Raw genomic sequence first — 13,205 nt, forward strand, 5'->3', positions numbered from 1 at the left:
TTAACTAATTATAAGTAGTAAATATGAAAAAAAGAATGTGGTATAAAGTGTTCTTCCTTCTAAAAATAGGGAAAGGAAAAGGAAAAAGGATTTTCGTCAGGCAATTTAAAATATAGAATAACTTCACATCGGGTCTTAATCATTTTCATCTCCCAACTTTGCTTTAAAAATCATACTCCTCCTTAACTTTAAACAATAGACATTCTCCTCTCTTATCCTATGCAATGTCTATTTCACCCTTGCTATTTCAATCCTCCATTTATGTAGTATACTTTTATATTATATATATAATATTTATTTTTTTAACATAGGTATTTATAGATTCTAAAATTAACATTATAAGTAGGATAAAACTTTTATGAATTTGTCACAAAATCTAATGCTATTTCTTAAGATTGTTATTTCAATATTATATGCATTAAGTATATATAGATGTGTGTACATGAATTCACTTCTCTCTTATTCTTTGTTGTCTATATAAATCAACAAGTTTTTGTTTGTCATTAACGGAATATTTCTTAAATTATAATTTAAAATTCATTTCCAATATAAATAAATAATTTTTGAAAATTTGTCTCTATTTAATACTATATATTTTTTGTATTACATGCATTGAAATATAGTTATAAAGTTATTATTACCTGTTATTTTTACTTGAATTAGTAGATATTAGAGTTTTGATAATTAATAGTAATAAAAGTAATTTTTTTATTTAGCTAATTTATTTCATTATAAAACATCATTAACTTGTATTACTCAATTTATTTCTCACTTTTTTCTTCGCCCAGAAAATACTATTTAATTTTTTTTATAGGAAATTTGTTATATAGGTTAAAAAAAGAAAGAAAAATATCTCGATTTTAAATAAGTAAAAAAAGAAGACAAAAGTTGGTAATGTAAGGGTAAGATAGGTATTTAAAAAAGTCAATTAGGATAAAGAAGGAAGAATGTCTATTGTTCAAAGTTTAATGAGGAGTTTGATTTTTAACGTAAAGTTGAGGGTGTAAATGATTTTCATCCCTTCACAACACTTTTATCTTCTCCTAAATATGCATCTCTTAATTGTGTTACAGATGTATGTTCATATTCATTTCATGATTTTTTTTTTTTTTGGGGACATCCATACTTCAATACTTCATCTCTGTCCTTATTTATGCATGTCATTAGGCAAACAAATTTTGGAGATTCAAAATTACCAAAAGTCATTCGCTCATTCTAATATAACTCAAATTATTAATTTTGATGTAGTATCTACTTTTGACTTTTGCGATTCCACTGATTTCTGTATAGTGGTACAAAGGTTCTTCCTTTTAAACTATATAAATTAAAAGAAGGATTTTCCACCACAAACTCAATCTGATCTCTTAATCTTCAACTTTTTCCCTATATCTTTCTCACATGGTTTCGAGCTCACTTGTTTCCGCATAGCATTTTACTTGATGCTTCAAATATAAAAGGTCCAACGCTATAGAAATCAGACTTGGGTGGTTGGACCGGGAGTACCGCAGGGGTAACAATCGGTGGCTTAGGGGGTACGATAGGTTTCAATAAAGCACCTGATTTTCCACCATTGAAGTTTGTTGGGACATTACAATTGGGATTTGGTGATTTCATTAAGTATACTTTGCATTTGCCTATATCTGCTCCGCTTAAAGATTTGGGCATGATCCCGAACTCTCCATTCTTGTCTGTTGTGGCCGATTGAACAATTGCATTCTTTCCGTTGTAGCAAACTAGCCTCACAGAAGCTCCTGCAAGAATATTAATTAGTACAACCATTGAATTATGTAAGTTCCATTCCAAGAGAAAAATGATTACAATATGATATAAGAAGGAAATCAAAGATACATAATTGATTTTGTCTTGAGTTTATGTTATATAACAAAATATTTATATGATAAAGGTTACTTATAAAATAATTACGTACAGCAATTGAATTGACCTCCTCTTACAAGCTAAACTTCTGAACTATACGGATTATGGCGGATATAGCATACAATATACAATAAATAGGTTCAGGAACTTACCTAATAGTTTCAACACATGCAAAGTACAGTATATAAATACATGCATGTAAAAATTTAGTAAAATTTCTAAAGATATTAAATGATGAATTTGAAGATTTCAAGAGTGTAATTTGTTTCGTAATAAATATTTAAAGATTGAACCCATCAAATTTAAATCTTCTCATTTTAGCACCTTTATCTTTGCGTGTAATTGCAAGTAGATGAGTATAAATGTAACAATTGAGGAGAAAAAAGTGCGTGAACTGACCTTGAAGTAGGGAAGCGTTGAGGAGTGTGGGAACCCCATAGCTGTTGCAGGATTTACAGTAAACAAGACCATTGACCGTTAGAGCTGGCTTGGCGGTGGGAAGAGCTGAAGGTGTAAGCGGCTTAACTGGTCGTGTTGGTAGATGTGGAATAGGGGGTGGATTCGCTGCATGTGATGGAAATGGTGCTAATATTACAGGTGGCTGAGCAGTTGGTGATGGTGATGGTGATGGTGCCATAACTGGTGGATTAGCGATTGATGGAGGAGGAGCTGGCGAAGGCGATTTCTTAGAAGGTGGTGGCGGTGGCGGTGGTGGTGATTGCTTTGCTGGTGAAGGTGGTGGTTTCTTTGCAGACTGATCAGGTGGTGACGGAAGTGATGGCTTACATGGTGGTGATGGGCGTCGACTACCACCACCATCTTCGCCAGAAGCAGCACCTCTGGCAGCTGCAGCTGCAGTAGCGGCAGCAGCAGCTTCGGCCGCAGCAGCGGCTTGGGCGGCAGCAGCAGCTTCGGCCGCAGCAGCAGCTTGGGCAGCAGCAATAGCAGCAGCAACAGCAGCAGCAATATCATTAGTTGATGGCGGAGGCGAATGTCGTGATGGCGACTGTCGAGGTGGTGATGGTGACGGTGACGGTGACGGCGTAGGTGTTAACGACGGAGCTGGTGATGGTGAACGCGTAGGTGGCGACGATGGAGCTGGTGATGGTGACCACGTAGGCGGAGATAATGGTGACTGTCGAGGTGGTGATGGTGACGACGGAACTGGTGCTGGTGATGGTGTAGATGGCGTAGATGGTGATGGTGATCGTCTAGGTGGTGACGACGGAGATGGTGATGGTGAGGGTGAGGGTGAGGGTGAGGGTGGAGGTGGTGACTGTCGAGGTGGTGGTGGTGACGGCGGAGGTGGTGGTGGTGGTGGTGAGGGGGTAGGTGGTGCTGGTGATGCCGACCGCCCACGTCGGATTTCCGGCCCATCACTAAAAATAAGATTAGTTGAGAGGATTGGATCAGTGCCTTCTCCATGGCTGAGCCCCAAGAATGAGGCAAGTACTAGAACAAAGAGGAGGTGTATTAGTAGGGCCTTAGCTGAAAAAACAGCCATAGTTGTTAACTGAATGAAACACCTTTGTTGAAGGAAAGTCAAAAGTGAATGAATTTATAGAAGCCAGGACCGAGCAGATTCTGAAGTTTATTTCATTCAAACATTAAAGAGAAAAAAAAGATTGATACAATATAAAAATGTATAACAAGCCCTCTTAATAATAGTATGCTACAACAAAACATAGATGTAAAGAACTTTTTTATGATAGAATTGTCACGTAAATTAATTAAACGACTCTCTACAAAATATAACATATCCCCTCTATGTTATTTTAGAATTGCCCATATATATATATAGAGGGTCATACGAGGGTTATATATCTTTATTCGTTTTGTAAAGACCCCCATTAACAAATTTTCTTTACTTTGTCACAATCCTAGATAAATTTTTCTTCCCAAAAGTGAATAATTTTATTTGTGCACTTTTAATGTCTAATATTTTTATTTACACCATATCGTTTTCACTTTATACTATCTTGTTCTTCTAACTTTTGCATTTTCTTGCAAATTCCTCAACAAAGAGCCTATTTGGATGGGCTTAAAAAAAGTAATTTCTAAGCTAGAGCTTTAGATAAACTAAGTAAAACGGGCTAAATTATTTTTTTTTGACTTATTTTAAACACAAAATGACTTTAAGCTAAAAAATCAAACACTCAAAAAAATTGAAAACAACTTATAAGTCAATCCAAACGGGCTCAAAGTCTTGTTACGAGCCTATGAGGAGCAAAACAAAGAAAATTTATGCTATAAAGAGTTGGAGTCCTTCCACTATTTTGTTTTTTCCGGCCTCTTTGTTATTCATCTTAAAGAAAATATTTATTAGTTACTCATGTTTACTCTAGTATTACAGTTTGATCTGCCAGTAATATTTAAACGTTGTTGTTTTCCTTTAATTTCTCTTGATGTTCAAGCTTTCAAGTATCTGCACTTTTAACAGAAAAAACTCCATTACCATAACAGAAATTTGATCAAATATTAGGCAAGGCCATGAGCATGGTCTTTTGTTGCAGAAGCCATGTCGAGATAGTATCGAACATTAGACGTGGGATTGTTTTTCTTTTCTCGTTTTGTTTTTTCTTAAAACAGACCTACTAATTTCTGATGAATTTTGATTGACGCCACTTCACTAATTAGAATATTACTAGTAAGTGCTCTCGTTACAATTGATACCCTATAGTCCTTTACTAATTGTAGTAGGAGAGTTTTGAATTTTTTTCTTCCAGCTCGCTAATTGCGGTACCATTTTATATTGTAAATAATACATAAGAAATTCAGCAAAAGAATGAAACACATTTTTTTCCGAGATTATGAAATTAATATTTTTCTTTTTCTTATAATCAACAGTGTTTACCCCGGATTTGGATAATCAATTGAATTTATAAATGAGGTATAGGATATGTGGTTGAACTTTAATCTATTCTTGATTGAGAGTAAATGGACTAGGATGAGCTATGAGTAATTTGAATAGTAATTGATGGTTTGCAACAAATGCGTATATTAAATAATATATGGTACCATTTGATTGAACAAATCTAAAGAAGAACACAACAAATTCGGACCAAAATCAGGTAATAAGAGGGAGAGGATTATATATTTCGCTACTACAAATGTTCTAGATCTGAAGAAGCTAACCCTTAAAAGCAGGGTAATGGCCTCTATTTATAGTTTTGCCTCATGGGCCTCATACAACATAAAGCCTTTTTCAATAAAGAAAAACCCTAAAAAAGATAAGGTTGGTCATACGGTCTGACACCCGTACGACAGGCAGTCCAATGTGGCAAAACGGTCTTGACGCGTGTCAATTGTGTAACGGATCAACCGGACCAACGGCCACGATCAACCGAACCAACGACCACGATCAACCAGGACAATGGCCATGATCCACTTGGCTATGGAGAAACCGGACCAAACGATATCCTTCGCTTTCTTCAGATCAAGCACTCCTCCGGTCCTGAAAGAAAGTCTTCATGCTCGTGCTAATTTCTTTCTTCCCTCGGACTCCGGTCTTACCGGTTAGCATATATCCTATTTTTATCGTATACAAAGAGAAAACTTCATTCTGTTAGGCTAAAACGGCCCAAAGATACTCTTAACATGATGTGATATTGTCCGCTTTGGGCCAAGCTCGTACTGTTTTCCCCAAAAGGCCTCACATCATTAAAAGTATCCAACTTCTTATAAATAGCTCCCTTTTCTTTTCAGCAATCAATGTGGTACTTTGTTCGCACACCAAACAATCTCCCCCTCGAACTAAGTTCCACGTGGCTCATTATCATACCACGGGTCAGAGATTCAACATGTCTGTGTGTCACCCACACTATCAGAGTATTTACGGTCACCGAAGCTCAAAGGTTGTGAATGCGTCTTCAAAGCTACGGGTAAAAGTCGCAAACCAGCCCATAGACGGTCAAAGGTACTAAGCCTGGCCCCACGCCACACTCCGCCATCTTCATACTTGTCCCGCCAAACCATTGGCTCTGATACTAGTTGTTGGGCTAGAACGGCCCAAAGATACTTCCTTAACATGATGTGATATTGTCCGCTTTAGGCCAAGCCTGCACGGTTTTCCCCCAAAAGGCCTCACATCATTAAGAGTATCCAACTCCTTATAAGTAGCTCCTTTTTCTTTCCAGCTACCGATGTGGTACTTTGTTCGCACACCCAACAATCTCCCTCTCGAACTAAGTTCTACATGACTCATTACCATAACTCACGGGTCAGAGATTCAACATGTCTGTGTGCCACCCACATCGTCAAATTATTTACGGTCACCGAAGCCCAAAGGCTGTGTATGAGTCTTCAAAGCTATGGGTAAATTTCGTAAACCAGCCCATAGACGGGCAAAGGCACTAAGCTGGGCCCATCTTCATACTGGTCCCGCCAAACCATTGGCTCTAATACCAGTTGTTGGGCTACAACGGCCCAAAGATGCTCTAAACATGATATAATATTGTCCGCTTTGATTCAAATAGTGTGGGAAGTTTTGACTTGGGTATTTCTTCGCTGTTACCTCATCGAGCAATTTGGTTATTGCTTGTTTCTTCCCAACAAAGTGGTATCAGAGCTTGTGGTTGCATTTGGTTGTGTTGACTGTCTATTTGAATGATGTGAGGCCTTTTGGGGAAAACCGTGTGGGCTTGGCCCAAAGCGGACAATATCACATTATGTTAAGAGTATCTTTGGGTCGTTTAGCCCAACAACTGGTGTCACGACCCAGCCCCGTGGGCCATGACTAGTGCCCGAGCTGGACACCCATATGTACCTGTCAAACATAATCGGACTGATACTATAGGTCCTCGATCAATCACAACGTAATAACATATGCAAGCCGACGAGGCTTCCACTGTATATCATTATAATACGCAAGCCGACAAGGCTGCCACTACATATCAGAATATTACGCAAGCCGACAAGGCTGCCACTACGAAACGATGATATATGCAAGCCGGCAAGGCTGCTACAACAGAACAATAATATATGCAAGCCGGCAAGGTTGCCACAACCCTAGAACATCCATAATGACCATATAGGAACAATTGACCATATCTGAATACAACCCACATACATGTCTACAGACCTCTAAGAGTATCAACAGTAACACATGACGGAACAGGGCCCCGTTGTACCCCTGGACAAAACATATATATATATATATATATATATATATATATATATATATATATATATATATATATATATATATATATATATATATATATATATATATATATATATACATATCAGGAAGTCTGTACCAAGATCTAGGCTCCGGAACGACGGAGCTCTCCAAGACAGCAGAAAGGGAATGCTCAGCGGGCGGATTACCAAAGCGATTATCTGCACCTGCGGGCATGAAACGCAGCCCCTGAAGAAAGGGGGTTAGTACGGAATATGTACTGAGCATGTAAAGCATTGAATACAGTAAACAGGATCATAACTGAAATAAGAAGTACAGAAAACGAGTACAATAACCAGAATACCAAAATGCTTGTCTTTAAACATAAATCATGCATGTCAATATCATATATCATATCCGGCCAATTATGGGACTCGGTGAACGTGGTCGCCACCTCGTCTTTGGCGCCATAACACAGCATACTCCAGAACATAGCATAACTCCATAACACAACATAACCCCGTGACACAGTATAACTCCATAACACAGCATAACACCATAACACAGCATAACACCATAATATATATATAGACCGTACCCGACCCTCTAGTGAGAGACTCTGTGAACAATGGAGTGGAAGTGTGCACGATAACAGATCCTGGCCCGGGACTCAGTGAAAGGCATATTGAGGCATGCACGAGCAGAGTAGTGAGAAACTATATGCAATTTTAAAATATTTTCAAGACGCAACAGAATAGTCAACACGAATTTACCATTTGAAAATCAAGACAACAGTCGTATCAAATGTCTTTCGAATGTCACTCGGAACATATCAAACATCCCTTGAACGTTATCATAAGTATATCACAAAGCCTTAAGGATCATAGTCATATGTCACTATAGTATGAAACACCTTCTAGAAGTACAATCACTAGTTATCATAGAGTTCCTAAGAATAGGAACGGGTATACGTCGACTATTATCCAACATACAGAAAACTAAAAAGGGAGGCTCAATCACTTGAGAATTGTAATATCAAGAAGTGATTAAGAATCATACATATCACTCAAAGGTTAGGAATGGAATTACTCCAAAGTTAATATCATTCATTACTTAAATCTAAGACATGCCAAAAGAAAGAAGGGACAACTTTACATACCTGTTAGCGGCTATTCGTAACCCGTTCGTCTCGTCGCTCTTTTAGCCTATTTAATATAAGATTAACGTTATCGTTAGTAATTATATTTTCTAGTTCACAAATCTATAGCCCATTTCTTATAGAACCTATATTTGAGCTTATATATTCTCGTTTAGGATTTTCTATTAGCTAAAGGCTTAGCGAAAATCGGGCAGCACTTCCCCTATATAATCGCCCATCCCAAATTTCCAATTGCCCTCCTGTTAACACAGAGATACCAACAACAACATATGGACATAATCATATCTTCAATTCTTTCAATTCCATAAGGATAACGACATGTTCATATCAACACAACTTCAACCTTAACATTCTAATTCTTTTCATCCCTTCACCATATAATCCATGACAGCAACAACAACTATAATGCAACTTAAATTAATTTACCACGCCTAATTAGAACAGTCCCCCTACACGGCTTAATTTACATTTCAACACCAACATCTACAACTTCTTATATTCATCACATATCTACAAATTTATACAAGCTTAAATTGTCTCCAAAATGTGTATAAAAAGAGATCAAATCTTACCTTAATCAACTTGGATCCTTAACCTTGCTAATTACTTAAATAATTTCAACACTTTGAGGCATTAATTTCCCTCCATCAAGCTTCCATTGCTCGGCTAAAAGCAACTTTGGTCGAGAGGCTTTTTGTGCTTTCACTTCAAGAAAATGTTTATGTGTTTTGTGTTCAACTACAATGTGGAAGATGACTCATTTGGTGATATACATATATGAGCCTCCTAGGCCCTACTCGTGACCAGCAAAACTCTAATCCATGTGGAGTATATTTGGTCTAATATTTAATTAAATGCATCACTTGCACCCTATTCTGTGAAGACCATATTTGGCCTTTAGTGGAAAATCATATAGTCATATTAGGCCCACTAAGTGATAAAATAATGTGATATGCATAATGATTAAAGTATTCCATATCTACTATATGTAGTGGAACATACAGAAATACCACTAAGTGATAAAATAATGTGATATGCATAATGATTAAAGTATTCCATATCTACTATATGTAGTGGAACATACAGAAATACCACTAAGTGATAAAATAATGTGATATGCATAATGATTAAAGTATTCCATATCTACTATATGTAGTGGAACATACGGAAATACTACATTTAACTTGGATTCATATATTAAAATACCAATAAATCAAAAATATCTTAAAGAAGTTTACACATATACTAACGTAAATATTGGGATAGGTAGAAAATATATTTTGTCATATGTTCCTAGTCCAAAAATACGGGTCGTTATAGCTTGGACCGTATTTCATTCAAATAATTTTGAACCTTGACGAAACTTATTTTCTTTGACTTGATTAACTTACGAATAATCCCACGTACAAAATACGGGATATAACAACTGGTATCAGAGCAAGATCGTTTTTTTAAATGGCAGTAATTACCATATTTGGAAAAGCAAGATGAAAGATCTTCTATTTGTCAAGAAATTGCATTTAGCTATGTTTGCTTCTAAGAAACCCGAGTCTATTGAAGATGAGGCCATGGATAGTGAAGAAAAAGAAAGGTGGTTTGATGCTATGCAAGATGGGATTAAATCCTTGCATGATAATCATACATTTGATCTGGTTAAGCTTCTTACAGACAGAAAACTTTAAAAAACAGGTGGGTTTTCAGGGTGAAGCATAAAGATGGTAACCCAGTTCCACGGTACAAGGCTAGATTGGTTTTCCAGGGCTTTAATCAGAAGAAGGGAGTTGATTTTGATGAAATCTTTTCTCCAGTTGTGAAGATGTCATCCATTCAGGTTGTTCTGGGCTTGGCTGCAAGTCTAGATTTAGAGTGTTGCTTGATCACCGGGATGGCGGTTTCCTCCACATAGTCGGGAGGGGGAGAATTGTTAGGTTTTTGGGTTTTCTCTTCCTATGTGGAATTGGATTAATAAAACCCAATCCAATTTGGACCAGGCCAATTTTGCCCAAAATTTCCTCTATATATAGGATCAATTTTTGTCTTATTTTCAGAACACAAGAGTGAATTTATAGCAGCCATATATAGAGAAAAACGTGAGAGAGAAAACAGATTTTCGTCCAGAAATTTTCTGCTACAGCAGTCTGCTTTAAATTACGTTTCCCGATTCGTTAACTGTTGGATCGTGCTGAAATTTGAATTGGGGGTTCTCAACATCTGGTTCTTCGATTTCAACATGTGGTCTGTAGCTCTAGTTTTCGAGCACGAACAGTAGCTCGTTTTTGGGGGTTATTTTTTTCCTTTCTTCGCTAGTTTTGGTGCTATCTTTTATGTATTGTTGCTCTGTGCCTGGCTTTGTTGTTGTAGCCATTTGGAGAACATTGTTGTAATTCTTGTTGTTTATAGTGGAGCTTTTGTGGGTCGGAGGTACCGTGGATGTTTCCTCTTCACTTTGAAGGGGTTTTACCACGTAAATTTGGTGTGTCTTCCATTCGATTTGTTTTTGCTTGCTTTGCTATTTTATTGTTGGTATAGCTGCTGCCCGGATTTCCATTTGTGCTAGTGTGTATTGTCTTCTCTTGGTTCAAATAGTGTGAGAAGTTTTGACTTGGGTATTTCTTCCGCTGTTACCTCGTCGTGCAATTTGGTTATTGTTTGTTTCTTCCCCACACATTCTACACAAAACATACAAATAGAAAAAGATTTCTATAATCAGATGTTGTTGAAACAAAAGAACCAACTTTTAATACTGTTATGAATACTCAAGTTTACTTACACATTGGAGACCGTATGCGGCTTTTGGTACATGTTAGTGAGTTTTATCCCCTCCAAAAATGAGGAATTATGTGGACAATTTTTCGAAAGTAGAACAAAACCGCACGACCCTGTGAACTATGTATCGACTATGTAATTTGCTTAAAATAAACTATTCAATTAAACACACCATCTCTTATTGCAATATTAGCTTAACTATGATATTTGTTGCATACTTTAGCTTTATTAAGCGAACCGAACAATCACAGGAAGTCAGTAATTTTGTTTTACTTTCTCCTGCATTACCAAATGAGTTTTGCCAAAGCCTAGCTAGTTATAAAGTATTCGACGATATGCTATTGCATGCTTTTCATTTTAAGGAAAACATTGAAATACAAATTAAACGAGGGAAAACAGACTTGCCTGATTAAGACTTTAATAATCCTCCTGTTTTACTTTCTCTAGTCCTATTCCTCATTTCATGACTAACATTGAGCTAGAATAATGATGATACTATGATAGCAAGGAAGAATCAGTTAGGGGACTGAAGATAAATGTTGGAATCAATTTTTATTTGAAGTCCTTTTGACATTTGATATCCTGATCTCAAATTCTGACGAGCACCCACTTCAACGGAAGGCATTATATTTTGGAGATGAGCTCAGGAGAAGACTGGATGGCGCAAAGGTTTGGCCAATGATAACATAGAGCGGATCTAGAATTTAAAGTTTATGAGTTCGGAGTGTCACTTAATTTTCTGATCATTTGAATTATTGATTTTTTAATAATTACTATATATTTAGTAGATTTTCTAATATATGGTATATGGAATCTGAACTCAAAAGTTATTGAATTCATTCAAACCTGTAATTCATATTGTAGACCTGCTAGGTTGCTACTACATCTCAGTGCCATCCCTGTGGCTGACACAAGGGATTAAGGCAAATATGAGTTTTTGCTAGTAAAAATTCTTTGTAAAGACGTACTACACGCGTGACAAAAGTTGATTTGGACCGCAAAATTCATTTTTTTTTCTGGACCCCAAATGTTCACGAACAAAGTAGAAACGAACAAATATGTTAGAAAAGTTAAATGAGCCAAAAACGTAAAATGGAAAAAAGGAAGTTAACTCAGAACTTCTACATGTTTTGATATCAGGTTAAATAGTGCGATCATATGTAGGAATCTAGTAGCACTTTGTTGGTGAGGGTTCGAATTTCCACATTGTAATTCCCTCCCCATTTCTCATTCCTCTACCCCTATGTAATAAAAACAATATATTTTTTTAAAAGTGATCATCTTAATTATTTGAAAAACTAAATTGTTAAATACGTCACTTATATTTATTTATTTATTTATCGCGTCATGTTTTTAGCATCTTATATGAGTCGAGATATATTTGAATATGTAAATTTCATTCTTAGAAATGCCTTTTTCATCTTTCAATACCTCTAATTAACAAGTCCGAATATTATCTCCCTTTAGTTGTTCATGTAGTCTCTGCTGTAGTAATTAACTACGGAATCAAACGCGGGGAAAAGACAATATTTAGAGATCAAAATTGCAGAATCATTCACGCATTCATAGTCCATTACTTGTACTTTAAATATTGGTAGGTCCTAATTTTGGACATACGATTGAAAGCTCAAAGTTCTCAATAGTGGCCACTATTCTTTTTTACTACAAATATCCGAATACTGTTGTTTATTTCTCTAATGATGAAGGCCACGAATGACCATACTATTTCCAGCGACACGAGCTGAGCATCTTAACAGCATATCTGGTGGTGTCCGTCCCACAACTGATGGCTGAGGAGCTGGTGATGGAGATGGTGCCATATCATCAACTGGTGGAGGAGGCGGTGATGGCTTCAGTGGTGGTGGTGGTGGTGACGGCTGTTGCCGCTTAGGTGGAGGTCTACTGGGAGAACATTTGGATTCCCCAAAGGAAGGAAAGTTATTACTCTTCGGCCATTTAAGATGCTCAAGAGTTGCATCAGGCAAAGTTTCAATGCCTTGACCTGAGAATGAGCTAAGTACCAACATTGAAAGTTGTAAAAGCACTAGGGCTTTCACTGGAATACCAACCATAGTTGTTAATTCAACTCAAATGTGCGTAAAAGAAGGTAAAGGGGAATGGTATTTATAGGACTATGAAAAACAGAGGAAGTATATTATGGAGGCCTAAACTTGGTGAATGAATATGTGTTTAATTGGCTTATGTATCCTTCTTCACTTAAATATGTACTACTACTTAGAGATTATTCTAAATATGTAAATTATTTTTTTAAAAAAAGTTAAGGAT

The 13,205-nt window shown here is 36.6% G+C and overlaps 2 protein-coding genes across 2 annotated transcripts; both read right to left on the minus strand.

The window, feature by feature from the left end:
* Nucleotides 1-914: 914 nt before the first annotated feature.
* LOC132622938 (pistil-specific extensin-like protein) lies at nucleotides 915-3,379 on the minus strand. The gene is made up of 2 exons (XM_060337630.1): nucleotides 2,275-3,379; nucleotides 915-1,751 (listed from the first exon to the last, which is right to left on the minus strand). Exons 1-2 carry the CDS (start codon nucleotides 3,377-3,379, stop codon nucleotides 1,411-1,413), a joined length of 1,446 nt encoding a protein of 481 aa, XP_060193613.1. The 3' UTR covers nucleotides 915-1,410.
* Nucleotides 3,380-12,613: 9,234 nt separating this feature from the next.
* On the minus strand, nucleotides 12,614-12,991 carry LOC132624565 (sulfated surface glycoprotein 185-like). The gene has a single exon (XM_060339325.1). The coding sequence runs from the start codon at nucleotides 12,989-12,991 to the stop codon at nucleotides 12,614-12,616; it is 378 nt and encodes a 125-aa protein (XP_060195308.1).
* Nucleotides 12,992-13,205: the final 214 nt, after the last annotated feature.

Source organism: Lycium barbarum, chromosome 12 (genome assembly GCF_019175385.1).
Source record: "Lycium barbarum isolate Lr01 chromosome 12, ASM1917538v2, whole genome shotgun sequence".
Classification (NCBI taxonomy): Eukaryota; Viridiplantae; Streptophyta; class Magnoliopsida; order Solanales; family Solanaceae; genus Lycium; species Lycium barbarum.